The following is a 27016-nucleotide window of genomic DNA, read 5'->3' as shown; positions in this document are numbered from 1 at the left end:
GAAGCTGCCCCTCCTCCCACGTTAGTTCGGCTGCTCCTGTCCCTTCCACTCCAGGTAGTGACTGCCCAGCTCAGCCCTTGGGGCCATTTATTGAAACAACTCACAGCACAGTATTTGAGACAGACAGTGTTGGCCGGCCAAATCCCAGGAGGCTAAGATCAGAAATCACAGTCCGAGCATCCTTCCCTGCCTTCCCGGGGAGAGTTTCTCCACGAAGGCAAGCAGCCCTGAGCAGCGCCGTGCTGGAGGGTGGGCGGTCCATACACAAAGGCAATAAGAGCACTTGGAATCAGGGTGGCCCTACAGCACTGCCCTAGGCTGGGGCCCCCAGTGTCCAGCGGTGGGAACATCCACGGTGGGGGCAGGCACACCCTCAGCTGCTTTTATGAGCTCGCTCTTCCACGTAGAGCTGCATCTGGTGGACAGGAGTACACAGCCAAGGTCAGGACTGAGGAGTGCCCACAAGCCCCGGGCAGACAGATCTCTGCCAGAGGCTGGGGTCATGTGGCTGGGGTCTCCAGCCACCGGTTAAGAGAAAGGCAGTTTGGAGCCTGACACCAGGCACTCCCTGGTCATCACACCGTGAGCCACGCAGAAGCCTCTGGCAAGGCCTCCGCACACCTTCCATAAAGCTTACCAGGTCCCCACACAGCTCACCTTTAAAATGTCTGACGTCATGGTTTTTAGTGGGATCAGTCGGGGGTCGTGCATGTGGACATCCTGCTCGTCTGCCAGGATCCAGGGAAAGTCCTAGGGTGGGAGACCGGGGGACGCTAGACTGTGGCCTGCCCTCACTTCGCGACCCCTCCCTCTCCAGAGCTGGGGATCCTCAGACTTCAGGGAACAGCGGAATCACTAGGGAGCTCCCGGCAGGACAGATGCCCAGGCTCCTGAGAGGGCGAGTCTACAGATCCGAGCTGGGCTGGGAACCCAATGGTTTAACTGGCCCCAGGCACCAATTCTGAATGGGGGGGGGGGGGGAACAGCAAGAACTGCCACCGAGCTGGCAGCCCCAGGACATGGCTCCACCCTCTTCTCCGTGCTGAGTGCCCAGGCTGGGCAATGACAAGTGTGTGACCACCCAGGAGACATACCACAAAAAGCCACCAGCTGCTGGGCACTGCCATAAGCAACGTAATGAGCGCACTGCCAGCGGCACCCCTGCCCGCTCTGGTTTTCAGGGCCTCCCGGCTGTGTCTTCCCGCCCACCTCCCCAGCCCGCCTCATCTCACCTTGATGACCTGAATCTTCTCCATGTTCCGCGTGGCAGCTTCTCTCGTGTGCACTAAGACGGTGAAGGTACAGCCTGAAGAGGCAAGCGTTTGGTCAGGGCCGGGCCACCTTACGCCTGCCACTGGGCATAGCCTCTTCCCACCTCCCCAGCTGGCTCGGCAGCCCCCCGAGAGGAGACGAGTGGAAACCAAGGACCAGGACAAGTCACAGTCAGTAGGGAGCCTGAAGCGGGTAGAAATCAGGGTAGCTTCCTAGAGGAGGTGGACTCTCAGACAAGTTCTAAATGGCAGGAAGGAAGAGAGGCGGCTTGCTGCAGCCATGTAGGAACCTGAGAACACAGACCAAGCCAAGGGAGCCCTGGCAATGCCTGAGGACGGGGGTGTGGGGGGAGAGCACACCTGGAGGGTTGTGGTCCAGGACAGCATCACAAACACTGATCTTCAGGATGAAGGCTCGGAGCAGCTGCTCCACATGAGACAACAGGGAGTCTGAGCTGGAAGGAGAGAAGGGGGGCCTCCCATCACCCTGGCGCCCCCTCCCACCAGCAGGCAGTCAACCCTGGGCAGGCCTGGGGGCCCAGAGCCCCTCTCTGCTTCTGAGTGTGTTGGTTTCTAAGGGCCTGGCTACTTACCTTGTCTACACAGTTAAAACCATCTGAAAACCAATGTCAAGTGCCATCCCAAACTAAGTCCAAATGGGCCACAGGGAGCCCCAGTAGGTCATTCTAATATGCAGCCCAGTCTAAGAACAAGGCCACAGCCCAATCCTGTTCATACCCCAGGACACTAAGCCAGGAAGGGAGAGGGACTGCCCGAGCCTACACCTTGCCCCAGGAAGCCAGCAGCTGACCAGCCAACACCCTTGCCCAAGGGTGGACACTTGACTGGAAAGGCAGAAAACTGGGTCTGTGTCCTAACTCTGTCACCATTTGGGTGACCCTGGGTAGCTCATGTCATCTCTCCGGTCCTTATCCATCTGGAACATCAGGTTGGGACTAGCCCTTCAGCAACGCCATGATCTTCCAGGTGTGGACATCACAGAGGTTACATGGAGAGCGCACCGGGTGGCCAGCTGTGGCTGGGGTGCTAACAGGCCTCGGGATGGCGCACCTGCCATTTTTCTCTTTACCAAGCTTCCCGGAGGAGATGGACTCTCAGAGGGGTTCTAAAAGGCAGGAAGGAAGAGAGGCAGCTTGGTGCAGCCAAGGAGGGACCTGAGAACGCAGACCAAGCCAAGGACTTCAGGGGCTGCCTAAAGCGGTGAGCGTGAGACCTGTTTCTAGAGACTTCACAGCAGTCTCCAGGAGACCAGGAAGAGGCAGCTTACCTGATGGACAGCAGCGGCGGCTGGGTGATTTCAAAGACGAATTTCTCCACTGGGCGGTGCTCTTTGTCCAAAATCACCACCACCACCTTCTCCACGTCATTCTGCAAGGACAGGAGTCCCCTATTCCAGAACCGGGTAACCCACCACTACCACCACCTCCCCGCCCCAGGAAGGATGGGAAGGATCCATGTACAGCCCTGTTCAGCTTCTAGGCTGAGGGTCCCTGAGAGCCCAGAAAGTTTGAAAAGTTCAAGTAGGCACACTCCCTGACATGAGTGGTACAGACTGAGACAGGAGAGGCTGCCTGGGCCTTAACGGGGCTACATCTCAGAGAGAAGGAGGAAACTCTGAGAGGCCAAGCCCAGAGAGAACTTAGGGGTGGGAAGAGAAACAGATGTGAGCTCTGGGGCAGTTAGGCCCCAATCAGCCAGCTCCACTCACCAGGGCTCCCGGGCCCCAGCACACAGATTGTGGCTCATGTGTCCTGACATCTGTCCCTGGGCAGGGACACTCCAGGACACTCCTGTACCCACTCCAGGGTCCAGGAGACAGGCTTTAGGGTGTAGAGTCATTGGGGACCCTGCACAGTCCCAGCATCACCCCATCCTGGAGTGCTGAAGGAACAGACTGGGGGTAGAGGTGGGCTGGGGGACTTGGTGCCCTCACCTTCTCCAGGAGTGGCTTGACACAGTGCAAGGTGTCCTGGATATACTGGTTCAGCTCCGGGTGGCAGGACATCTACACACAACCCCGTGATGGCTCGTGAGGCCCGAAGCACCAACGGGAAACCACCCGACAACCCATCCAGGAGCCCAGGGAGAGAGGCCGGCAGCTCCCTAGGGCTCCACACCCAAGACACTGACTTCCCATCATGGGGCTAAGAACTGCGAATTATCCAGAGAGAGGGAGAAGTTAGAAGAATTCAGTCCCAACATCAGCACTTAATATAGCATTGGGGGTTTCTAATGGGTCCGTGGGCTCCTCCAGAGGCTGAGAAGTCCCTAAATTATATGTATTTGGGCATACAAGCATTTTTCCCAGAGAAGGGGTCCAAAAATTTAGTCAGTTTTCAAAAAATTGAGAATCTGGAACTAAGAGCTATGTGGCCTTAGATAAATCACTTAGTTTCTCTGAGCTTGACTTAATTCATCTGTGCAAGATCTCGTAAAGACAAAGTGAAGAGTGGATAAGCACCCAGTACACAGCAGGTGCCCAATAAATGCTATTCTTTTTTCACTGTACATCCTTCAAGACTCCACCACCTTCCAGTATGGGGTCATCCATTTATTCTAACATTTACTAAGTGCCTTCTAAGGAGCCAGCACTTCTAGAGTGGGGAGAGGGGAGCACATACTTACTGCTTTGTCTGCCTTTTGGACCTGAGACAACCCATTACAATGAAGGCTGAAGGAAAGCACCTGAGGTTTCTAGGAATCACCTCCTCAAAGCAATCATTCGTTCATCAGCCTCAGGAGCTCTTTTAAATACAACCATGCCTCACGGGCAACTCTGATCCCAGGGCCTGGTCCCTAACGTCAGGCAAGGAGAACTCCAAGTTCAGAGGGGACGAAAAGCAAAGTCACCGCAGTAGTGGGGGAGGCTGTCAGGCTATCAACTGGGAACTAGAAGGCAAGGCCAGGGGCACCTGGGTGGCTCAGTGGGTTAAGCCTCTGCCTTTGGCTCAGGTCATGGTCTCAGGGTCCTGGGATCGAGCCCCGCATGGGACTTGGCAGCAGGGAGCCTGCTTCCTGTCCCCTCTCTGCCTGCTGCTCTGTTCTTGTGATCTTTCTCTCTACCAAATAAATAAAATAAAATCTTTAAAAAAAAAAAAAAAATAGAAGCCAAGGCCAGCCTGGGGTGAATGTGGTGGGGGAAGGGGCCTGAGCCTAAAAGTGGAGGATGGTTCAAAAATCCACCCTCTAGGGACGCCTGGGTGGCTCAGTTGGTTAAGTGGTTAAGCATCTGCCTTTGGCTCAGGTAATGACCCCAGGATCCTGTGACAGAGTCCCACATCGGGGTCCTTGCTCCTTGCTCAGCGGGGAGCCTACTTCTCCCTCTGCCTTCTGCTCCCTGTGCTTGTGCTCACTCTCTCAATCTCTCTGACAAATAAATAAATAAAATCTTTTAAAAAACAAATCCACCCTCTACCCACCCTGTGATGACCCAGTGGCCCCCGCCCAGATGCGAGGGTGAGGGGGCGCTCACCTGGACAGGCACGTTGTACTTCTTACGCTTCTGGAAGATACCCACCGGGTAGACCTCGCGCACGTAGAGGATGAGGTGCACAGCTACCTCCAGGAACTCGCAGAGCACGTCAGCCACCACTGCCATGGGACAGAAGCCGGTGAGCTGGGAAAGCCCGCCGGCCCAGGCCCCCCCTCGCCCCCCACCCCGAGTCCACAGGCCCCGCCTCCCTACCTTGACCAAAGTTGAGGTCCTGGCGCGTGAGCGTGGTCATCCTTACTGCCACCTAGGGAGTGCGGCAGGAGTGGGGGCTAGTTCCAAGGGGCTGGGAGCCGCAGGGTCCGCCGCGGTCAGCCGGCCTCCGCCGGCCTCCACCGCCCCTCCCCTCCATCTGGGGCAGGACGCTCCCCCTTCACACAAAATCAGGGCCGCTAGAATGGACCCTCCCCCCGCGCTGGCGTCCCAGCTCGGGGACATCGGCTGCGCCCGATAGCCCTGCTGCCTCGGTGGGCAGGAGAGACCAGAGCTGGGCGCATGGCCACAGAGGGAACGGCGGGTTGCGCAGGCCCGCGAGCGTAAAATGGGACGCGCGAAGAGCGAAACTGGGCTGGAATAAGACTCCCCCGGCTCTGCCTGGCCGGAAACCTCCCCCGAGGGAGCCCCGCCCCCTCCCCTCCCCCGGTACCGGTTCCGGCTTCCGGGCCCGGCTCGGGGCCCGGCCCCGGCGCGGGGAACCAGCGACCCCAACCACTCGCGCCTCCCGCTCAACCAGCGGCCTGGAAACAGCTCCGTGACGTCCGCGCGGCGCTCCCGCAGGTCCTAGTGACCGCCTCCGGCCACGCCCACTTTCCCGCGCAGCCAACCGTGGGGGCGGGAGGGAGGAGCAGTCGGGGGCGGGGTCTGGGAGGGGCGGGGCCGGCCTTGGCGCCAAGGTCCCCAGGCCGCGCTGCCTCCCTTCCCTTCGGGGTGGGCGCGAAAAAAAGACGGCTTTGCAGACCGCTACTTATTTTGCTCCCTAGGCCATCTTTCTCGCTTTGGGAAGCTCTGAGAGGGGGCGGATAGGTGGTGCTGGTGAGAACCAGGTGGAGGGCACAGCGGGGAACTAAGACAGCGACATCTACTGCTAGCTCCAGAGTCACCATCCCCGGACCTCAGCTGCCCAACCGAAAGCGAATCCGCCGGCTCCGGGGGCGGGGACAGCGGAAGACAGGGTGCACCAGGACGCCCCAGTCCCGCCCCCACCCGGAAACTAAATGCAGCCTGGGTTTACCTCCCAAGGAGATAAAACCTCCCCGGCCCAAGCATCATAGGGGTAGCTGCCCTTAATAAGGTGCCAGCCCTGTGCGAGGCCCGGGCTAAGTGTGCCAGCGGACTATCTCTCTAAATCCTCAAACCAAGTCCGCGGGACAAGTACTATGATTGTCCCCACTTTACAGATGAGCCAAACGAGGTTCAGAAGGGTAAAGTAACCTGCCTGAATCACACATCTTTTGAGGGAGGGGATGTGTGTGGAGTTGTCCTCAGCACAAACACTTTACAATTTTGGAATCCCCTAGAGACACGGACTCTGGAAGGGCTGAGAGGCCCCTGGGATATAATAATAGTAATGTTAATCGTCACTAATACGGATTGAACATTTATCTGTGAAGCACTGATTTCTTTAATTCCCTCATTAACCCTCAGAGCAAAGCACCAATTTCCTAGCCCCACTTCATAGATGGTAAACAGGCTCAGAGATGTTCCCTAATTTGACAAAAATCACACAGCTGGTAAACAAACCCAGTTCTGACTTCTAATCTGACTCCAGAGCCTCAACTCATTTTCAGCCGCTTTATCTTACAGGTGGGAAAACTAAGGTCAGAGAAGCATGACCACAAGCCTGGGGAGCCTTCCCTGACCTCTGGACTGCTTGTTAGGAGTCACGCCCACCTGTGGGTACACAGATCCTGCCAGCAGTGTTTATGCGTTACAGTTCAGTATTGGAAACCTGTACTGCTTTTCACTCCGGATGCCTTCAAACCTGCATCTGCCCACTTCTGCTGGGGTGAATGCAGGGGAGAGGGTAAGTAACCATTAAGCCAGGAATACCAGCAAAGCATTTCTCAGAAGCAGTCCTAGGAAATCTGGATCAGAATCCCTGGGGAACCCATTTAACACCTGGGACCCAGGTCTCCCTGACCTACTGGACCAGTCTGTGTGCAAAGTGGGGTACCGGCCCTTTAACAAGTTCCCCAGGTGCCCCGATGCCCCCAAAAGTATGGGGATGGCCTAGCACTCTGGGCTGTTCCCAAGGAAAGTCTGCATTTCATACAATTTCTAGGCTTACCCCAAAGTGATAGATGAATTATTTCAAGAATTGACACACTGGCAGCCCATTTCGGGCTTGTAAACAGTGTCCCCTGCCTCCTTGAGATTTAATCATCTTGGATACTTTTTAGCACTGGAGACAGAGGTCCTTCTTTGTCCCTCTCTGGAGCTGTTCAAGCAGCTTTTCTCACTGGCGACAGGAAGTGGCAGTCTTGCGGGGGCGGGGAGGGGGTTCGGGGTAATTTCTTGTAAATTGTTTCTTAGGATTGAATCTGGGGTGGGAAATTAAGAGTCCAGCTACTCCTGCAGGCTGGCTTCAAGGTACAGTGTGAGCAACATGGGAACTCGTGCCCGGTCCCCAGCCTTAGCCCCCTGCCCTGAGAAGACACAGGGCAAGCCACCTGTCGGTCTGCTAACCCACGGAGCTAAAGCACATCAAAGAAACCTTGGCGGACATACGACCCAACACTCAACATCTTTCAGACACGGAAGTGAGGTCCCAACAGCCTCTGTTTGACTCCGGGGCACCTCCTAGAAACCCATGGACGAAATGCCTACGTTTGGGGCTTTGGATTCAAAGCCAGCCATAATCAGAGGAAGGCAGGCTAGGAGACAGATGAAGAGAGATTCAAACTGATCTTCTCCTTCACCCCAAAAAGGCCTCTGTCTTTGTAAAATGAACAGGCTGGACAGATGTTCCCTAAACCTCTGACGGCCTTGGGTTCCATGGGGGCCGAGAAGCTGGAGAGGGGTGGGGTGGGGGGCCACGGGGGAGCTCTAGGAGGACTGATCATCTGTCAATCTTATCCATAGGGCTCTGCGGCATCTGGCTTTCTAGATCTTAAGCACGTCAGTGTGATGGATAGTCTTGGGACCCAGATTACATTATGGGGTTAATTTATTACATTTTTGAATACCCATTTGCTGGGAGACTGTTTTTCAAAGTTATTTGCATATTTTTCATCATAATGACAATATGTAGGAAGGCATCTGGGAGGAAAGAATGGATGTTTAGGAGGAGAAGCTTATTTGCCAACTGGAGCAGGTCCCTGAGGGTCTGCAATGAGGACAGAAAGAAAATCATTCTCAAGAGACATTGAAATTGAAACCAAGAGAAGGCAAGGTGTAACAAAGTCTTGCAACGACCAAGGCCTTCAAGGGGCAAAGGAAGATTCCTGGGGTCCCCCTGAAAAGACACGCAACGAGTGAACTGGGTAAAACAACGGGCAGTGGAGTGTCCAGACCCCTGAGATGCTGCCAAAGTCCTCCCAGACTGAGAGACTCAACATTCGTCCCATCCCTGCCTAAGATTCCTAAAATGCCAAACACGGGAGGGGGCTGGGGAGGGGCAGTCACAGAGAGTCAGCCACATATAGTCTGGTGACAATCCCACTGGTCCCCCACCCCCCTTGTTGCTCAAGGACCATTCCAGTTAGAACACCCCCTGAGGGGCGCCTGAGTGGCTCAGTGGGTTAAGCTTCTGCCTTCCGCTCAGGTAATAATATCAGGGTCCTGGGATCCAGGTAATGATCTCAGGGTCCTGGGATCGAACCCTGCATCAGGGCTCTCTGCTCAACGGGGAGCCTGCTTCCCCCCCTCACCCTCTCTCTCTGTCTGCTGCTCCGCCTACTTGTGATCTCTCTCTCTGTCAAATAAATAAAAATAAAAAGAACACCCTCTGAGCGGAGACCCAGCCCTGTTCATTCTTTTGGTCCAGCACCTAACCCAGGGCCTGGCCATACCCAGGTTCTCAGTGAGGGCATGCAAAGGAATTAAGAAAAGACAGGAGAGAGGAAGCCATGGTACACAGTGACTCATTACCACTTGCCCCACTTGAACCCTAACTTATTCTGGATGAGAACATACCTGGAGCTTCCACGCCTGCACTACGGGTGGCCACGTGCAGGGAAGAGCGGCTTTCAAAAATGAAGTAAGAGCTCTTTCGCAGCCAGCGCCGGGAGTGATGGGCATCTCTCGGGACAACTGGCGCAAGCGCCGCAAGACCGGGGACAAGAGAAAGCCCCACCACAAGAAGCGGAAGTACGAGCTGGGACGCCCCACTGCCAACAGCAAGATCGGCCCCCACCTCATACACACAGTCCGAGTCCGGGGAGGCAATAAGAAGTACTGTGCCTTGAGGCTAGACATGGGGAACTTCTCCTGGGGCTCTGAGTGTTGTCCGCACAAAACGAGGATTATTGACATTGTCTACAATGCAGCCAACAACGAACTGGTCCGCACCAAGACCCTGGCGAAGAACTGTATTGAGCTCATTGACAGCAGACCGTACTGACAGTGGTACGGGTCCCACTATGCACTGCCCCTGGGCCGCAAGAAGGGGGCCAAGCTGACGCCTGAGGAGGAAGAGATTTTAAATAAAAAAGGATCAAAGAAAATTCAGAAGTATGATGAAAGGAAGACGAATGCCAAAATCAGCAGTCTTCTGGAGGAGCAATTGCAGCAGGGCAAGCTTCTTGTGTGCATCGCTTCACCACCAGGCCAGTGTGGCCGAGCAGATGGCTACGTCCTAGAGGGCAAGGAGCTAGAGTTCTATCTGAGGAAAATCAAAGCCCGGAAAGGCAAATAAATCTTCCTCCCACCTTCAGTCATGTAATAAAGGTGTTTATTGTCCTGTCCAGGAAAAAAAAAAAAAAGAGCTGGGGGGCCACTATGTGCCCCCTCCCCGCACCCACCAGGCTGCTCCTGGGCCTAACGCACTGCTCCCTTCTCCACCCCTGGTCTTTAGTCAGCGGTGAGGCCCTTCCGTCTCTGAATCGCAGGTTCCTCATCTGTAAAATGGGATAATGGTAGCACCAGTTCCATAGAGCCGGGGCGTGGGGGGCAGAAAACAAGTGAGATGTTTGCAAAAATGTGAAGTCCGCAATGTCTGGCCCATATATTCTCAATTGGTGCTGTTATGACAATGAGATTAAGATCTACACGCACTGGGGCGCCTGGGTGGCTCAGGGGTTTAAAGCCTCTGCCTTTGGCTCAGTTCATGATCCCAGAGTCCTGGGATGAAACCCTGCATCTCTGCTCAACAGGGAGTCTGCTTCCCCCCCCCACCCCGCCTGCCTCTCTGCCTACTTGTGATTTCTGTCAAATAAATAAATAAAATCTTAAAAAAAAAAAAAAAAAAGATCTACACGCATTATCCAAGCCCCTAGAGCAAGCACTCTGTAACCAGCCACCATGCTTTTCAGAACCCGATCTAAAACACCCTCGGCTGCATCCCCTTCCCCATTTTCAAAAAGGCAGCCCCCAAGGTGCCTCACAGGAGGACATGCATCCCCATGGCCAAGATGCCTGAGGACAAGGGACTGTGACCCGCACTGAGCTCCTCCCCTCCCTGATCTGGCCTTCTGAGATGAGGCCTCACTAACATAGCTCCCCAGATCCTCTCCTGACCTCAGACCCAAGCCGGGGCCCTGACCTTAGGCCTGCGACACGGTGGGGGCTTCCAGTACCTCGGCCAGGGCACAGTAAACACATGCCATCCCCTCCCTGGTGTTCTGCTGACTCTCCAGCATCACTGACCCCTTGTTCATCAGAAGGACCTTACAAATCATCTCTTCTTAGACTTAGAACCTCCATCCAGAGACACAAAATGTCTTGCACAAGTTCAGGGGTTCCTGGGCCCTCTGAAGTCATCTCAGACCACAGGGTAAGAACCCTTGATCTGGCTCAACTGCCACTTTAAAAAAAATAAATAAATAAATAACTGCTTTGACTGAGATGTATTTCACAAACCATGAAGTTCTCCCTTTAAAGTATGCAATTTAGGGGCGCCTGGGTGGCTCAGTCGGTTAAGCGTCTGCCTTCGGCTCAGGTCATGATCCCAGGGTTCTGGGATGGAGCCCGGCATCAGGCTCCCGGTTCAGTGGGGAGCCTGCTTCTCCCTCTGCCTCTGTCTTCAGCTCCCCCTGCTTCTGCGCTCATTCTCTCTCTCTCTCTCTCTGACAAAGAAATAAAATCTTTAAAGTATGCAATTTAGTGGGTTTTAGTAAGTTGTACAGCAATCAGCACTAATTCCAGAACATTTTCATCCCTCCAAAAAGAAAAACCCCCACACACAGTAGCGGTCAAGCCCCACCCCCATCTCCCCTCTGCGGGCCCCAGGCAACCCCTAGACTACTTTCTGTCTCAATGGGCTTGCCTCTTTTGGACATTTCATATAAATCCTACAATAGGCGGCCTTTTATATCTGGCTTGTTTCACTTCCATAATGTTTTCAGGATTCATCCATACGGTGGCAAGTATTTCATTCCTTTTTATGGCCTAATAATATTCCATTGTATGAACCCCTCCCCCTCCCCCCGCCCCCGCAGATTTTCTTCATCCTCTCATCAGTCAATGGATATTTGAGTGGTTTCCACTTTGGCCATACAACTCTGGGGAAACTGAGGCTCAAAGTCACCATAACCACAATGAGATAAGAGTCCAGGCCTCTCCTAACATCTGTCTCCCAGTGCATCACTCTGGGACAACCCAGAAGACAGAGAGCAGGGCAGAAGATCACCCCATTGGTGAACAGCCAGAGGAGCCACCTTTGAACCACAGTCCCAGGGGATACTTCCAGAGTTTCATTCCTGAAAAGGAGGATCAGGCCCACAGAGGCTCCTCCCATCTCAGCCCCCATCACCTCTTCCCAGCGACAGTTCCTCGCTGTCTGCCCACTTTTGTCCTTGACCTCCTGCAGTCTACTCCCAGCTTTAGGAATGGGAGTGAACTCGTTAAACCCTATCAGGTCATGGCTCCACTCTGCCTAGAATCCAGTCCATCCTGGCGCCCATCGGGCTGATTATATTACAATAACAAGAGCACTTAATTTTTCTAGAGCATTTCCCCATGAGGCCAGGATCTTAGCAACATTATTTCCTTACAAAGGTCATCGCACTTAATCCTTGAACTCTAATAAGAGTTAGGGATGATGATGAGCTCAGAGAGGTTAGGCGCCTTGCCCAAGGTGACCAGGAATGGCGTCCGCAGATAAGCCCAGGCATCTGGCCTGACCACAGAACGGAGCTCCTAAACCTCTCTGAGCCGTAACTGGCACATTCTGGAGGAGGAGGAAAACAGTCGAAAAGGAACCACTGGGTGAGCTCCGAGCGCCGGGCAAGACTGCCGCGTCTCGCGCGCCGGAGTCCCGCCCTACTGCTCTTTGATCCTCGCCGTGCCTGTGGCCCCACTGACCCCACCGTGAGTTATGGGGGCCACGGGACTCATAACACAGCATTCCCGGACTCCCAGGGTCGTCGGGACGCGGCGCCCCGCGCGGTGATGGATGAGCCAGCCGCCTCTGGGGCTGGCTTTGTCCCGGCTGGGCTGGGCTGGGGAGCATCAGACGCACTTTGGACAGGGCGTGGCTAGAGGAAGACTGTGTGCGTGTGTGTGTGTGTGTGTGTGTGTGTGTGTGTGTGTTGGGTAGAACTGTATTTCTACTTTCCCTCCCGGGGCGGGGGGGCACACATCAGTGCGGCCGTCACGCCCGGGATTCTCACCTGATAACGTTTGAAGATCCCCCCTATACCCCACATTGAAGAGCAACCTCTCCCAGAACCCCGCCCCCCGCTCTGCGCACTTTCCGAGGCTACAAAGGCCCTGCGGTGCCCCGTCCCGCCTTCCTCGCACCGGGCATTTCTTCCGTCCCATTTGACAGCCTGGGCGGAATAATCCTTTTGGGGACTGGCCGGCCCCTGCCCAGCCAGACGCGGCCGCGGCTGAGCGCACAGCTCCGATCCATTGTTGGGGTCCGCCAGGGACCCCCTGCCGCGACCCTTTGTCGCCCGCTCCCGGCGGGGCCGTTCCAGATGCGCCACCGCTGCCCGCGCCCCGCCCGTCCCACGCGCTCCGGGCAGCGCCGAGGCGGCTCTTACGCACCGGGAGGAGTGGGCCCGCCTCGCCCGGTGCCCGCACGGCCGCCCGACTGCGCCCGCCTTTGTCTGCCTCCTTTGTCTGCCCCGCGCCCTCGCGGCGGCGGCCGCGGCTAGGCCTCTGGGGAGCTGGCCCCGAACGCCGAGCGCAGCTGGCGAGGGCGCGCTGGCCGGGAGCGCGCGGGACCCGGCCCGGCCCGGGGCTGCCCCTCAGCAGGGGGCTAGCCTTGCCCGCTCCAGCCGCCCCTCCCCCGCACCCCTCCCCGCGCGCCCGCCCCCTTCCCGCGCGCCCGCCCCCTCCCCTTTCCTCCAGCCCCACTCAGCCTGGGCATATCCTCCTGCCGCCCGCGCACCTCTCCGTGCCGTCCACGCTTCTCGGCTTGGCCCTTCGCTGCGCTCGGCTCCCGCAGGCGCTCGGCCCCGCACCCCTCGGCCCCCGCCCCGCCGGCCGGACAGGTAAGGCCTGGCCTTGGGCCCGCCCCTGGCCCCGCCCTCCCGCCGCACCTGGTAGCCGGCCGGGACAAAGGTGGGCTACCTCGTGCGCTTAGGGGCGGGGCGCGCGGGGGTCTGTGGCCAGAGGTGAGGATCCCGCTTTCTGCCCTACCCGCCCCGCCTTCGGAGCCGTCGGTCCGCGTGTCCGCCGCCTCCGCTCCTCGCCGCGTCTCGGCTGAGCTCCAGGCTCTGCTCCCGGTTCTCTGCTTCAGCCCACCTTCCCGCCGGACGCTCACTTTTCTAAGCTCTGACTCTCTGCCTCGCGCGCGCCCTCGCCGCCCTCTCTGGGTCGCGGCGTTCGCCCGCTCTCCTCCTCGCTTTCTCCCCCTGGGACCGATTCTCTCTTTGTCTCTCTATCTCTGAGTCTCTGGGTGGTCTCCAAGGCCGGAGAGTAGACTGGGGAGTCCACCACCGTTCGAAGAAGCTTCGAAAACTCCCTGAGCCCTGGGCAGAGCTGGCAGGCATGTCCTCCTGGCCCTTTCGAGGCTGCCGGGACGGGCTGGGGGGCGGCTAAAGTATTTCTGGGAGAGGAGGTTCTGGGTGCGCCCTTACCGGTATTGCTGGTGGCCCCGCGCCTGGGCGGGTTCCGCGCCGTAGCAACCGCGACAGCCCGGGCTCAGGCCGGCTTCCTGCCCACTGGCTTTTCTCTGTTCGCGCACCTGGGTCTCAGCCGCCTGCGGGAGCCAGGAGCCCAGATTTGAGACCAGGGGGCTCTTGGGTTTCCCGCCAAGTCTTCTTGCTGTCCTCCACTGGGTGTTTCCTTGGCCTTGGCCTCCGTCTGGTCTCCTGCTCGGCACACTTCTCCACGCTGTCCTCCTCCTGGCCTGTGTGGCACGCCGAAGTGTCCCGGGGCGGGTTCAGCACCATCCCGATGTGATCTAGGAGACGGAGGCCCTGGGAATGATCTTGGACAAAGGAACGCATGTCGCTGAGCCTCAGTGTCCCCTTCATAAAACGGGGATAATAATACCTACCTACAGGGACGTATGTTGGAACAGTAAAAAAGAGCAGATTGTATACCAGCTTGCTTGGGGGTCCTGGGAGAGGCATCAGTCCCTGGCTGGGTTGGGAATGGGGGCGCCACAGCAAGGGGGAAATGGACCACCAATTCCAGCCTTAGTGACGCTGCAGAGAAATGGGACTGCGGCCCTCCCCTGCATGGAGGTCACAGTTGCAGCCCAGGCCGGTACACTGTTCCCGCTCTCATAGGCACTGCCCTCTCTTCTCGATCCTCCTCTCCACCTGTCCTAAAATCAGTTTAAAAATCAGGGTGAAAAGGGTCTCTGCTTCCCAAATGAGATGAGTGTCGCTGTGTCAATGTTGCCAACAGCTGGTCATTCATCATGAGGCATCCGTGTGACTCATTCCCAATTCTGAATCTCTGCCTTGCACCGATTTCTTTTTTACGGCCCTGGCTCACAAGCCATTTCCTTTCCTCTGGGGGCATTGTCTTGCTGTATCCTGGACCTGCTGTGTAATTGCCCGGAGCCTCTGACCGTTACAGCATCCCTACCCTCCTAACAGGTGACACACACGCAACACCCCCACCCCCAGGAGTCCAGCAGGGACAAGGGCCAAGTAGTTTCACGAGGGTCATTTCAGCAGAGAGAAACCTTCTCCCAGCCAGCAAGTTCTAGGCTTCCTTGGCTAAGTGCTGGTTTTCAGCCCCAGCCAGAGCTGGCAACCTGAGCCTTTCTCTTTACAGAGGCAAGGGTAGGACTGGGGGCACAGACACACCCCATCCCGCCTCCGGCTCATGCTTCTGTGTGGCAGACGGGTCCATCTTTCCAAGCCGGGACCCTCCTGCCATGTCTGCCTCCTCTGGCCATAGCCTTCCTCAGGAAAGCCAGCTCAGCAGCCCCTGCAATCCCGCAGAACTCTCCTCCAAGCCGCGGGTTCAGCCTTGCCCCTCACCCACTTTCTCTGCGTCCTCCTCACTGCTCAATCCAGCCCCCTCTCCCCAGCCCTAAATCCTGCAAATGCTCCCTGTTGCACTCAGTTAAGGACTCTACCTGCCTCCCACAATACTCTCATTTGCATCTTGGGTTTCAGCCACTGCGGAGGGCTGAGCATCTCCATGCTGACTTCCTCGGAGCTTTTGCTAGGGCTCTTCCCTCCATCTGGAATGTCTCCCCTGCCCTGCGTTCAGTCGAAGGCTGCCCTCCTGGCAGGCCAAGGTTAGCTGTCCCTTCTCATAGGAATCCCTCCTGCTCCCCACTTGCCTCCCTGTCTCTCTTGGGGTCTGCCCTTCCCTGGGGCAGGGCTGGGTCCTATTTCGTTAGTGGTCCCAGTACACAGAGTAGGTGCCCTGGGCACACGTGTTCTATCAGCTGGAACGCTGGTCACGGGGTTAGGAGTGGACTGAGAATTGCAAGCCACAGGTTATCCAGGGTTGGCCCTGGAGCAAAGGACCATAGCCGGGAAGGTTGTTGGGGGAGCAAGCCACCTGGGTACGAGGGGAAGATCCCTGTGGTACCAGGGGCCCTTCATCCTTCTGGAAGATGAGGAGGACTTTGGTGCCTGGTTATAGACAGGGAAGTGATCGCCCAAGTCCCGCAGCACAAGTTTGAATCCCCACTGTTGGCCTCCTCACCATTTGACCTGGAGGGAGTTGCTCCACTGGGTTCAGGCAGGAATGTGGGGGAGCCGGAATTTGCATGCCAGCCCCCCTGATTCTACAGCCTGGAGAGAACAGGAGCTTCCTCCAGAGAGGGGTCCTGGGCATGTTCCCAAGGGGGGTGCATACGAACATCCTTATTCTGTCCTTTTCAGGCGACACCTGCCTCCCTTGCTGCCCCAGCCCCTCTGACCGTCTTCGGCCAGCCCTTCCTCTTGGGTGGGCCATTTGGCCACCAGAGTGCAGGCCTTCTCCAGGAAGGACGTGGGAGGGCAGCTGAACCCTTGCCGCTAGAGGCCCTGCCCCTCACCCCTGCCAGGTCCCAGCTTTGGCTGCTCTCTGTACCACAACGCCATGGTCTGGCACTGACTATCTGGTACACATCCCCGAATTGGGGAATTGGGGGGTGGGGTGGGGCAATGCCCCTGCTGGAATCCACACCTGTTGAGATGGAGTCATTGCAGAAAGTGCAAGTTTTTTGAGGCTCTCTCTGTGCCAGGCTCTGGCTTATGGCCCCTGACATGCACCATCCTTGAGAGTCCCAGCACCCACACTGGTTTGGGTCCCTGAGGGTAGCATGAACAGTGGCCAAAGACCCTGCCTTTGGAGTCAGATAACCATGAGTTCAAGTCCCAGCTCTACCACTTTCTCTACCGTGTGACCTTGGGCAAGTCCCACAAAGCTTTGCCCTGATACTGAGTCCTTTTCGCCCACTTCAAAGGGCTGAGTTAGATAATGGGCATAAAGCTCTGGGCCCTGATTAGTACATGGCCCATACAGGATGCTCAAGCAACACATTTCTCTTTCACATGTGGGACTGAAGCCCAGAAAGGTTAATTGCCTTGCCCAGGGTCACTCAGCTATAAAGTGCCGGAGCCAGGATTCATCCCCAGGCCTGCCGGACACCAGGTGTCTTCCCACTGCACGCTGGCCTCTGCCAGAGCCAACAGCAAGCATTTTGTCACTTGATGATTAAGTGGTGGGTCTGCCCAGACAGCAAAGTGGTGTTAAATTGTCTGGGTACCAAGATAATGGAGTTTGGGGGTCAGGGGATTGCTTGGTGGTGGGGTGGGGGAGTGGTAGCTACATATAATGTAGCAGGAGGCAGGATTTGGGCTCAGGAGGTGGGCGTGGGACACTGGGAGCCCCTGGGAGGGGGGTTTCTCAGCCCCCCAACTCAACACCCCTGTGTAGGTTTTTTGAGGTGTGGGCCTTAGAGGGGTTGCCAATTCCCAAGGTTAGGGTTAGAAACAATGGAAACAGATGGGGCCCCTGTGGGGAAGCCAAACCTCATTTACCAAGACAATGGTCCTGTTCCGGCAGGCCTGGGCCTGTCCTGCCCCACCCCACGGAAACCATCGATCACCCCACTGAGGACTGAGGACATGGCCACCTGCGCTTGCCCCCTACACACACAGGCACAGATGCACACATGCTTCCAGGACCAACCCCACTCCCCCGCCTCCACTGGCCACCCTCTCCCTCTCTCCCTTTCCCTGTGAAAACCAGGGCTGCTGCTTATTTCGCCCTTACTGGGGACTGCTCACTTTATATACCTTTACGTCTCCTCCTCCTTACAAGGCCTGGCATTTTTACAGGAGAAGAAACTGAGGCTCAGAGAGGTTCGTTGACTTGCCCAAGGTCACACAGCTCTTCCCGCTCCACTCCATGGACCCCTCCCATGGCTCCGCTTCATGGATTTGTGCTGCCCTCTGTGTTTGAATCAGTGCTAGTTATGTCTGGGTCTTGATATGTCTTTTTTTTTTTTAATTTTATTTATTTATTTGAGAAAGAGAATGAGAGAGAGAGGGTGCACATGAGAAAGGGTAGGGTCAGAGGGAGAAGCAGACTCCACGCGGAGCAGGGATCCTGCTGGGGGACTCGATCCCAGGATTCCAGGATCATGACCTGCACTGAAGGCAGTTGCTTAACCAACTGAACCGCCTAGGGGCCCCTAAGGCCTTGCTGTTTCATTAGACCTGCGGCCTCTCCACCTGGTCAGAGTGGGGACACCTGGAGCACAGGCGACTGTGTCTGCCCATAAACTAAAAACTCCCTCCAGCAAAGGATATGTTTTCCCCATGTTCTGGGAACTTCCAAGGGCGGATCTGGAACTCTCCTATCGGGTTGGGAAACCCCTAAGGGCATCACTGGATCTGCCCCTTTAGACGGTAGGTTTCCTTGGGTCCGGGGCTGAGGGCTCCGTGTGGGCAGGAGCGGTGTCTCTTATCGGCCTAGGAGTCCTCCCTCCTAGTCTTCCAAGGCAAGACCTGGATCTCCCCCATCACACTGGGAGCTCCCTAGGGCCCGACCTAGTGTCCCCACTCTGACCAGCAATTATCGGAATAGAGACCAGGTCTCCTCCTTCAGACTGGACCAGGCTGTTGTCACATCCAGGTCCCGCACCCAGGCGGGCTCAGCAAGTGGTGACCTCCTACTGTCCCTCTCCCACAGCCTTCATTGCAGAGAAAGCACCCGATGCTCAGCCCCTGGGGCTTCACGGGTCAAGATGCCGCGTCCTCTGCATGAGGCCAGATTGGCTTAAAGTCCTCTGGAAGAGTAGGTAGGGTTCTGGCTCTTCTGACGCCCCTTCCTATCCCCCAGGGAGAGGGGTAGGGACTAGCTCAAGACTGTCAAGGCCCCAGAACATCAGTGAGCACCCCCTAGGGCAGCACCCCACTAGTGAGCTCCTCTTTGCTGCCTTCTACCCCCTACACACTACTGGGGCTCCATGCATAGAGGAATCTCCTTCCCCCCTATACACACAGCACATAGAAATACTGATTTCCTAAATAATCCTATGTCGTGACAGGCTGATAATGCCATTTCACAGACAGGGACATCATGACTCATGAGGAGGTCTGATGGTGGGAGTAGCTAGAGGGGTGAAATCTTGTCCCAAAATGCCTTGGGAAGAGCCCAGCCCAGGAATTTAAATGCCACCTGCCCACCCCCCCCAATCTAGGCTATAATGGTTTTGATTGAACAAGCAAAATTACCCATTTTCCAGCCCTAGGGGAGTCAGCTCCCTGTAAAGAAGACAGGAATCTGCTCCCATGAGCTCTAAGACCCCCCAGCCAGAGCTCCAGCTTGGGCAGCCCCATTGTTCTAAGAGCAGAAGAGCAGAAGGAGGGCCTGGGCATGGCCCCCTCCATTCTCCACTTCCAGCCCTTCCAGGAAGCCACCAACCTGGTGAGGAGGAGGCACCAGAGGGAGGAGTCAGGCAGATGGGTTCCAAGTTAGGACATTCCTAAAATCTTCATGGACATATGGGAACATAGAACCAGAGATGTTTCCTGCATCAAACAAAATCTGTCCTAAACACTACTGAGCCAGGCTTCCAGGACTGTAGTCACTGCCAGCACTCCCAGGCTGGGGGTGTCAAGGGGCTGGGAATAGGTGAGAGCTCTTTATTTTTTAAGCTTTTATTGATTTATTTGGCAGAAACAGAGAAAGCACAAGCAGGGGGAAGGTTAGGGAGAGAGGGAGAAGCAGGCTCTCAGCCAAGCACGGAGCCCGATGCGGGACTCAATCCCAGGACTGTGGGATCATGATCCGAGATGAAGGCAGATGCTTAACCAACTGAGCCACACAGGTGCCCGAAGACCTTTTTATACATTGAGGAGTTCATCTCTTGTCCGTTGGATAGGTTGCAAAAATGTCCCCCAAAGAGTTTTAAGCCTTAGAGGCAGTAATCAGATTTGTTCTTCTGACCGACCCGTGAGGCAGAGAACGTTTTGGTGAAAAGCAGGAGCAGAGACACAGGGCAGTGGGGGGCGGGGAGGGAGGCACTCAGAGGCTGCTGCTCAGAAGAGCAGAATCATCCCAAAGAGACCGCTATGTTGGTCCCAGGGTGGATCCCAGCAGCTCTGGGGGTTGGGTCCCACTGGTGCCCGAGGGTCAACCACCATTAGAGAGATGGACAGAAAGATAGACAGAGCTCCTCCAAGAACAAGAGAGAGGGAGGGCCAGCCCTGGCATGGGGTTGTTACCATATGATTGTGCTTTAATTTTTAGCATGCGCCAATATGTCCTCTGAGTTCATGCTGCTCGGGAGATGGTCCTAGACCCTGGGTCCCTACTCCAGATCCTGGAGGATATTTCCTGTCACTGCTCCCCACAGGGGCTGTCAGTTAGATAGGCAGACAGATGGAGAAGGCTTGTCACTTCAGGTGGGTCGTAAATTCCCAGGCTTCCCAGGCAGACAAGACCCTTAGGACACCCAACTTGTGACCAGTGGTCTTTTTCTTCCACTCCCCTCACCCCAACTTTTTTGAGCAGTGCAAATCATTTCCCATGGAATCTTATTCATAATCCCAACCCATCAAACTGAGAAAGGGAGTGTCCTATGAACAGAGTCCCCCCACCACCCCCACCGAGAATCTCTTCCCAGAATCAATTTGCTCTGTCTCACGCAGACACAACTTCAAGCTCTCCTAAGCAGTCAGCCCCCTATGTAGACATGCCAGGTGACAACCTTATGTCCCCCGATTTACAATCCTGCCTTAAAGCAAATCAGTGAGAAAAAAAGAACTCATCCCCTGCGATACAAAGGCATGCAGTGGGTGTGGGTTGCACTTGTCCCCAGGAGGCTGGGCGTCTAACTGGCTTTATGGGTCACGTCCAGAAAAATCCCAGAGGGCGTACATAAGTAGGTACAAATGGTCACAGTTCTTCCTTGCAACTGTTCCCCTTGCGTCCTGGGGATAGTCTTCAATGACCCAGGAGCCCGAGTTGTGATGGCGCGTGCTCTCGTTCGCATCTGAGCAGAGAAGGCGTCTGAGAGCGTCTGCTGTTTTTGCTCCAGAATAGTTGGCTTTCAGAATAATTTAAAATATATTTTAAAAATGAGACGTTAAAAATGGAACATCTAAAGGACCCCTGAAACGTCTCTACCAAACGTGGGGGCTCCGACGTGTTGTTTTCCCACATGAGGAGGAGATGCAAAGTCAGGGGGAGAGGTTCTGGGGCCAAGTCCTCCCAGCGGGTCGGTGTCTGGCTCACGGCCTGGACTGAGCTCCACACTCCTCAGCTCCGTCAGAGCATCACTGATATTCCTGGCCCAGATCCCCAGCAGCCAGCCCTCCTCCCATCCCCATCCAGCTCCCCCCTGCTCCCCGCCCCCAACCCACCATCCCCTAACACACAGAGTGAGCTGATCAACAAGGTAGGAATGTGAGTCCTACAGCTGTCCCGGGATGCCCAGCGGCAGCCCAGCTCCACAGTTGTTGGCCAGGCATGTGGGGCAGGAGTCCCCCTAGTCTCCCGGCCCTCACATGCCAGGGTGTTGGTGGGGGAGGGGCTCAGGAATCAAAGCCAACTCCAGGCTCAATTAATTGCCTTCATTTGCATGTGCAGCCTTTGGGTGGGGACAGTTCACAAGTCAACTATCCCCAGCATGCAGGGACAGCTTCAGGACATGTCAGCTCTTTCCCCTCTGTCCCCAGCCGATGGTGCCGGGTCCCCCTCTTGGGCCCTGACTGCACTCGCAGCAATAACCAACTATGACGGGGAGGCAGGGGACCCCTGATGAAGCTTATTGCACGGGCAGTGGCGTGAAGGACCGTCCAGAGTGCATCCCGAGTAGCATCATCTTGGATGTGTGACTGAGCAACCCCGCCCCAGAGTCTCCGCTTCCTCGTTGTAAAAAACGTGGAAAATGGTGCACTGTGTAGGGCAGCTGAGAAGACTCCGTAAGAAGTGGGTGAGATCAGCATGTAGAGCCGAGTTTCCCCAGGAAGCGGAGACTCCGAAGATTACGTTTGCTTTTGTTTTGTTTTGCTTTTAATGAGTCACTTAGATCTCAGTTATGAGAGGACCGAGGGCCATCTCTGGGCTGTGGATGGTCTTGATGCCCCTTGACAACTCTCATCCAGGCTGCGGGGGAGGCGGTGAAACCCAGGCCCAGAAGAGCAGACTTTGTGAGCGAGCAAGCCACAGGCAGAAGCGTCCAGGGCTGACAGGGCTGGGGGAGGCGGGCACCTGCTGCCCCTTTCTGCCTGGATGCCTGGCGCTTTGTGACGCTGCCTCCAGCCGGCTTCCAGAGTGACAGAAATGGATTGGAGCCCTTCATCGCTGTGGATCCCTGGCATGACTTCTGTAGCATCCCACGTGTGCTGAGCTGGCGCTTTGCCCGGCTGGCATCTTGGCTGCCTGGCCGGGCCAAGATCCTCGTACAAACCCTGCGGGCTTGGAGAGAGGGCTCCATGTAGTCCCGGGGCAAAGCGGTGCCAGGATCCCAGCCCTCACTCCAGCCATCTTTCTCAAACCCACACACACAGACACACACGCGTGCACTCGTGCGCACACACACATACACACCGCACACACGGGCGGTCTTCAAGAGCTGGGCAAATCTGTGTGGGAGCTCGGGCAGGGAGCACTTATAACTGGGGGACTGGTGAGACTTCCTGGGGGAGAGGACATTTGGGGTGAACCCCAGAGGATGGGCAGGATTCGGACAGAGAGAGATGGGGGTGGAGAGGAGAGGTTGTTTCAGGCAGAGGGAAAGCCCAAGCGAGAAAGGAAAGAAGGGGTGTGTTCGGGGCTCAGGAAATAGTCTCTATTGGCTATGAAGGGGAGGAAAAAGTCAAGGCTGGAAATCAGGTCCGGGCCACGTTATTCAAGGTCTCAAGTGCCAAGGTCAGGAGACCATGGTTGAATGGGAAGGCAAAAGGGAGGCAAGGACAGTTTTAAGCAGGCGAGGGTCAGGGTCAGAGGACTCTGTCAGCGGTATGGGCTGGTCTGGGACAGGACGGTGCTGAGAAGCTCTGGAGAGAGAGACGGTTCCCTGCGGGTCCGTCCACACCGCACCCCGAAATCCCCCTCTTGCTGGCCCCAGGCAGGCTTGTGCATGATTTGTGGGGTGCAAAGGGAGGCAGGGAACAAATATGGTCTTGAAAATCGTTGGGGTACGTTAAACAGGCCCACAACCATTGCAAGAGTCTTGGCAACAGGGTGTCAGTGAGAGAGAGAGAGAGAGAGCACGAGTGATAGCAACGGGTGGGCTTGTGATGCCTGAGGCTGTGGGATGGGCTTCCTCTCTCTGGGTTCCTGCAGAGGAGGGGGTGTCCTCAGCGCTCAGACGGCTCAGACCTCGGCTTCCTGCCAAGCACGCTGCCCATATAGGCCCGCAGTCCTGCCCACCCCTCCTCCTGAGCCAGCCTCCCCGGCCCCTTCCTGCGCTTCTAGAGTGACCTGCCTCGCTGACTCCCACCGCGGGAGGGGGATTCCAAAGCTTCCCTCCCGTGAGGCCTCTCTGTGGGCTTCTCCGGGGCTATTGTCCCTGCGAGACAGAAGGGCTGGGCCGGGCGGGGGGACCGCATCCCACACAGCATCCAAGCCTTTCTCAGCCACAGGGAGAGCGAAGTCTGGCCAACACCAGTCTGGAGAGCGGCCCGCATCTGCCTCAGGCCTGGAAACCCTGTTTGAGGGGTTCCGGGGAGCAGAACAATACTTGACTGACAGGCCTTTAGAATGGGCCCCTCCTCTCTCCCAGCTGCCTCGGGAGCTCGGAGCAGCCGGCCTGGCCGCCTGAGCTGGGCCTCCAGGGCCCTCATTAGGGAAAGGCTGGAGGTGAGGCTGAGGGGGCAGAACCAGCGCGTGGCCCGTGAGGCGGCCAAGACAGCGGGGCCGGGACTGCCTGGTGTCCGGTCTTCGGAGCAGAAGGCTGTGTGATGTCACGCCGCGCCGCCCCACGGTGCCACCCAGCTCTCCCAGAACGCGCAGGCAGCTCCCAAGGTGTGAGGGGATATGACAGACTCTCTCTCTCAGCCCATGGTTCTAGAAAGAGCAGAGCTGAGGGCAGTGGTGGGGACAAGGCCTGGGCCTCGCAGGGGACCAGCACCCTCCAGGCTGGGAGGAAGGGGGTGGGGGAGAGGATGGTGGGGACCAGGTGAGGTGGGAAGAGCTGTTCCCCACCCCCCACTCCGGCCCTCCTTCTCCTCAGAGTGGGTCAGCCTGGCGGGGACCCCAGCCTCCCTGTCCCACCCACCCTCCCCGCCCATTCCCAGGGCCTCACTGGGCATTGGCTAAAGGTGAACCTGGTAGGGGTGCAGGGGGGCGGTGAGGTGAGGGAGAGGGCCGGAGGGAGAGATGCTAGGAGTTATCACGGGCCCACAACCTTTCCTCCGCCCTGCGGGATCCCCTGGCCACAAATCACAAGGAAATGTTTGTGTAAGCCCCTTTGCCAGCTTAATGGGACACATAGGAGGCCCGGGGAGGCCATAAAAATGCAATCAGCCGGCTAACCTGGCGCTGAGCTTGTCCGGAGCCGGAGCCGTGAAACTGGTGCAGGGTGGGGGTCGTGGGGGAGGGCCGCAGGGGGTGGTCTCCGGACTTCAGTAGCCTTCCCTCCCACCCCCAGCCACGGGGCTCATGAGCCTTATCTCTGAGGTCTCTGAGGGACATCGAGGGGTCGCTCCCTCCTCCCATAGGCGGATACCCCACTTCTGATAGAGAATGGGGGGGCGGCCCTGGGGTTAGGTCAGGGTCAGCTCACCCACCTGCAGGAGGCAGAGCCAGGCTTCCAGAGTTCCGCAGCCCCAGCAGGGACAGGGCTGGGGCAGAACCTGCCAGGCCCTTAGAGGGAAAGAAAGAAGTGAGGACAGGACTGGGCTGTCTCGGGGCAGCTGCGAGGCAGGTCCAGAGCACAGACACAGCAGTGCCAGTTCACTTCTGCTGCAGGAAACACCAGGAGCCACCTTGGACGCTTGTCGGAAGGACAAAGTGACATAAATTCTCATGAAGCACTGATAAAGCTGATTCCTGCCTGGGGCCCATGCTCAGGGGGCTGTTCTGTTTGTTTGAATTTACGCTTTGAGTCAACCTCTGGGATGATGGTCCTGTTTCTAAGCTTGGAAGAACCCAGCTCGTTCTGAGATACTTGGCAAAGGGCAGAGGTGTGTGCAGAGAAAGGGATTCTAGACTCATCTGGAACCTGGGTGTTGCTTATACTATTTAAACCAGGGCGGGACGCCTGGGTGGCTCAGTTGGTTGAGCAGCTGCCTTCGGCTCAGGTCATGATCCCAGCGTCCTGGGATCGAGTTCCACATCGGGCTCCTTGCTCGGCGGGGAGCCTGCTTCTCCCTCTGCCTCTGCCTCTGCCTGCCATTCTGTCTGCCTGTGCTTGCTCTCTCCCCCTCTCTCTCTCTGATAAATAAATAAAATCTTTAAAAAAAAAACAGGGCTTTCCAGCCTTAGCAGTGTGGTCTCTCCAGTCCAGCAGGTCGCCTGGCTGGGGCCATCCTGTGCACTCGGGGGCGCCCAGCAGCATCCCTGGGCCCAGGCCCTGGAATCAGCAGCACCGCCCCGCTGGGGCAACAAAAAATGTCTCCAGGCATTGCCAAATGTCCCCTGGGGGCAAAGTCGCCCTCCATCCCTGTCGATAGACACTGGGCTCTAATAATGTGGGCAAGGGGACTTGGAAGTGGGGAAGCAGAAGAAGAGGAGGGCTCCTGGGCTGTCCACTCACGGTGCTACTTTTCTTCCAGACCAGTGCTCATGGCTGGGCCCAGCACCCACATTGTCCCTATGCTGTTCCTCGCCTTTCTGGTGCTCCTGGAGCTGAGCCTGGCAGGCTCCCTGGGACCTGGAACCTCTGCTCGGAACCTTCCTGAGAATCATGTCGACCTCCAGGAGCCAGCACTGTGGATGCCTCCAGCCAGCCACCACCGCCGGCGGGGCCTGGGCAAGAAGGAGCGGGGCCCAGGCATGCCTGGCCAGGCCCAGGACGGAACTATGGTCTCCACCACCAGGCAGGCCTCCAGGCTGCCAGGGGCAGAGGAGCGGCTGCCTGGGCAGAGTCCTGCGGGCCTGGTGCAGGACAAGGAGCTGTTCCTAGGCTTGGTGCTGCCCTACCCTGAGAAGGAGGACCAGTCTCCCGGGTCAGAGAGGGTCAAGAAACGCAGCAGGGAGCACAAGAGACGCAGGGAGAGGTTGAAACTGCACAGAGGTAGCTGGAGGTCTGCGAGGGGGTGGGGTTCTGCCCCAGAAGGGAGGGGTAGGGGGATGGGGGAAGATCATACCCGAATGACCAAGGGGGCTCTCCGAGCAGGAGCGGGAGGCCATGAGGGAAGTGTGAGAACCTTGGCAAGATATTCAGAGCCCCCAAAGAGGGCAGGCAGTGAGCCCCCAGAAGTGGGGAGGGGTCTCTCAAAAGTCAGAATGACCTGGGAAGAGGAAGGAGCTGGGAGAAGCCTGGAGGTAGAGCGTGGGGGAGAGGGATACACAGCTGTCGAAGCTCCGTCTTCACAATGAACAATCCTCCTACATCAGGAAGTTCTACCTTGGGTCTGACCTGAATCCAGCCCACGATGGGCCCTGAATGGAGATGCCCTCCTTTGGTGCCGTCCAAGCACATCCCTTAACCAACTCGGAAGCCCGGAGCGGGGGCCAAGCGTTTAGACCCTGATGCTAGGTCTGCCCAAGTTCAGGTTGTGACTCTACCACTTCTTGGCCGGGTGCCCGGTGCAAGTCGCCTTTCTGTGCCTCAGTTTCTCCCTCTGCAAAATGAGGATAATGGCCCCATCCTCCCCCGGGGCCGATTCATAGATAATTTAGGTGCCTAGAATGGTGCCTGGCGGGCATCAGGGGCAATGAACGTAGCTAATTCTCAACTTGCTCTTGACGTGGGAATCGCCGGCCCCTGACCCGGATGCAGATGACCCAGGGAGAGACGTGGTGTCCTTATCCCTCTGGCCTCTGCCCTGCGTGTCTCTTGAGGTGCTCCCCAGCAGCCCTGCTCACCTTCTTTTAGGTTTCCCCACAACCCCAAATCCCTGTGAGGGCCCCGCTGTCCCTGGCCCCAGCTGCCCCCTCCCTTTACCCACTCAGTCCTTGAACAAACACACCCCAGCCGCTCGGTCCACGTGGCTCCTCCTGTCTCCCCCTGCCCCAAGACCACCAGGCAACCTCGGCTTCAGGTGACCAGACAGCCTCCAGGGGCAGACCAAGTTTCACAAACGTGGGACAGGCATTCTGTAGG

At 57.0% G+C, this 27016-nt stretch overlaps 2 protein-coding genes and 1 pseudogene across 3 annotated transcripts in view; 2 read left to right on the top strand and 1 right to left on the bottom strand.

Moving 5' to 3' along the window:
- Positions 1 to 70: 70 nt before the first annotated feature.
- On the bottom strand, positions 71 to 13295 carry MAD2L2 (mitotic arrest deficient 2 like 2). Of its 2 annotated transcripts, none has more exons than XM_032361720.1 (9): positions 13277 to 13295; positions 4978 to 5029; positions 4765 to 4883; positions 3226 to 3297; positions 2560 to 2660; positions 1632 to 1726; positions 1233 to 1306; positions 658 to 750; positions 71 to 415 (listed from the first exon to the last, which is right to left on the bottom strand). In XM_032361720.1, exons 2-9 carry the CDS (start codon positions 5015 to 5017, stop codon positions 374 to 376), a joined length of 636 nt encoding a protein of 211 aa, XP_032217611.1. In that variant the 5' UTR covers positions 5018 to 5029; positions 13277 to 13295; the 3' UTR covers positions 71 to 373. The 2 variants fall into 2 exon arrangements, with proteins under 2 accessions (XP_032217611.1, XP_032217612.1); XM_032361721.1 differs by lacking the exon at positions 13277 to 13295 and adding an exon at positions 5429 to 5571.
- Positions 8993 to 9680, top strand: LOC116601080 (annotated as a pseudogene).
- Positions 13276 to 27016, top strand: part of DRAXIN (dorsal inhibitory axon guidance protein) — a 27298-nt gene continuing 13557 nt past the window's right edge. Inside the window, exons 1-2 of the mRNA XM_032361714.1 lie at positions 13276 to 13379; positions 25524 to 25984. Of these exons, the coding sequence (XP_032217605.1) occupies positions 25534 to 25984 (451 nt within the window). The 5' untranslated portion in view covers positions 13276 to 13379; positions 25524 to 25533. The remainder of the gene's footprint in view (positions 13380 to 25523; positions 25985 to 27016) is intronic.

The sequence above is a fragment of the Mustela erminea genome, chromosome 10, assembly GCF_009829155.1.
Source record: "Mustela erminea isolate mMusErm1 chromosome 10, mMusErm1.Pri, whole genome shotgun sequence".
Lineage (NCBI taxonomy): Eukaryota > Metazoa > Chordata > Mammalia > Carnivora > Mustelidae > Mustela > Mustela erminea.
This window is presented reverse-complemented; position numbering and strand designations above follow the sequence as displayed.

Bases quoted from the DNA above. Each gene is read 5' to 3' on its own strand.
- MAD2L2 (XM_032361720.1), bottom strand. From the start codon at position 5,017: ATGACCACGCTCACGCGCCAGGACCTCAACTTTGGTCAAG. The intron at 1,727-2,559 runs GTAAGCTGCCTC...CTCTCCTTCCAG, and splicing joins CCGCCGCTGCTGTCCATCAG to CTCAGACTCCCTGTTGTCTC. The intron at 751-1,232 runs GTGAGATGAGGC...CTCCCACCCTAG, and splicing joins AGAAGATTCAGGTCATCAAG to GACTTTCCCTGGATCCTGGC.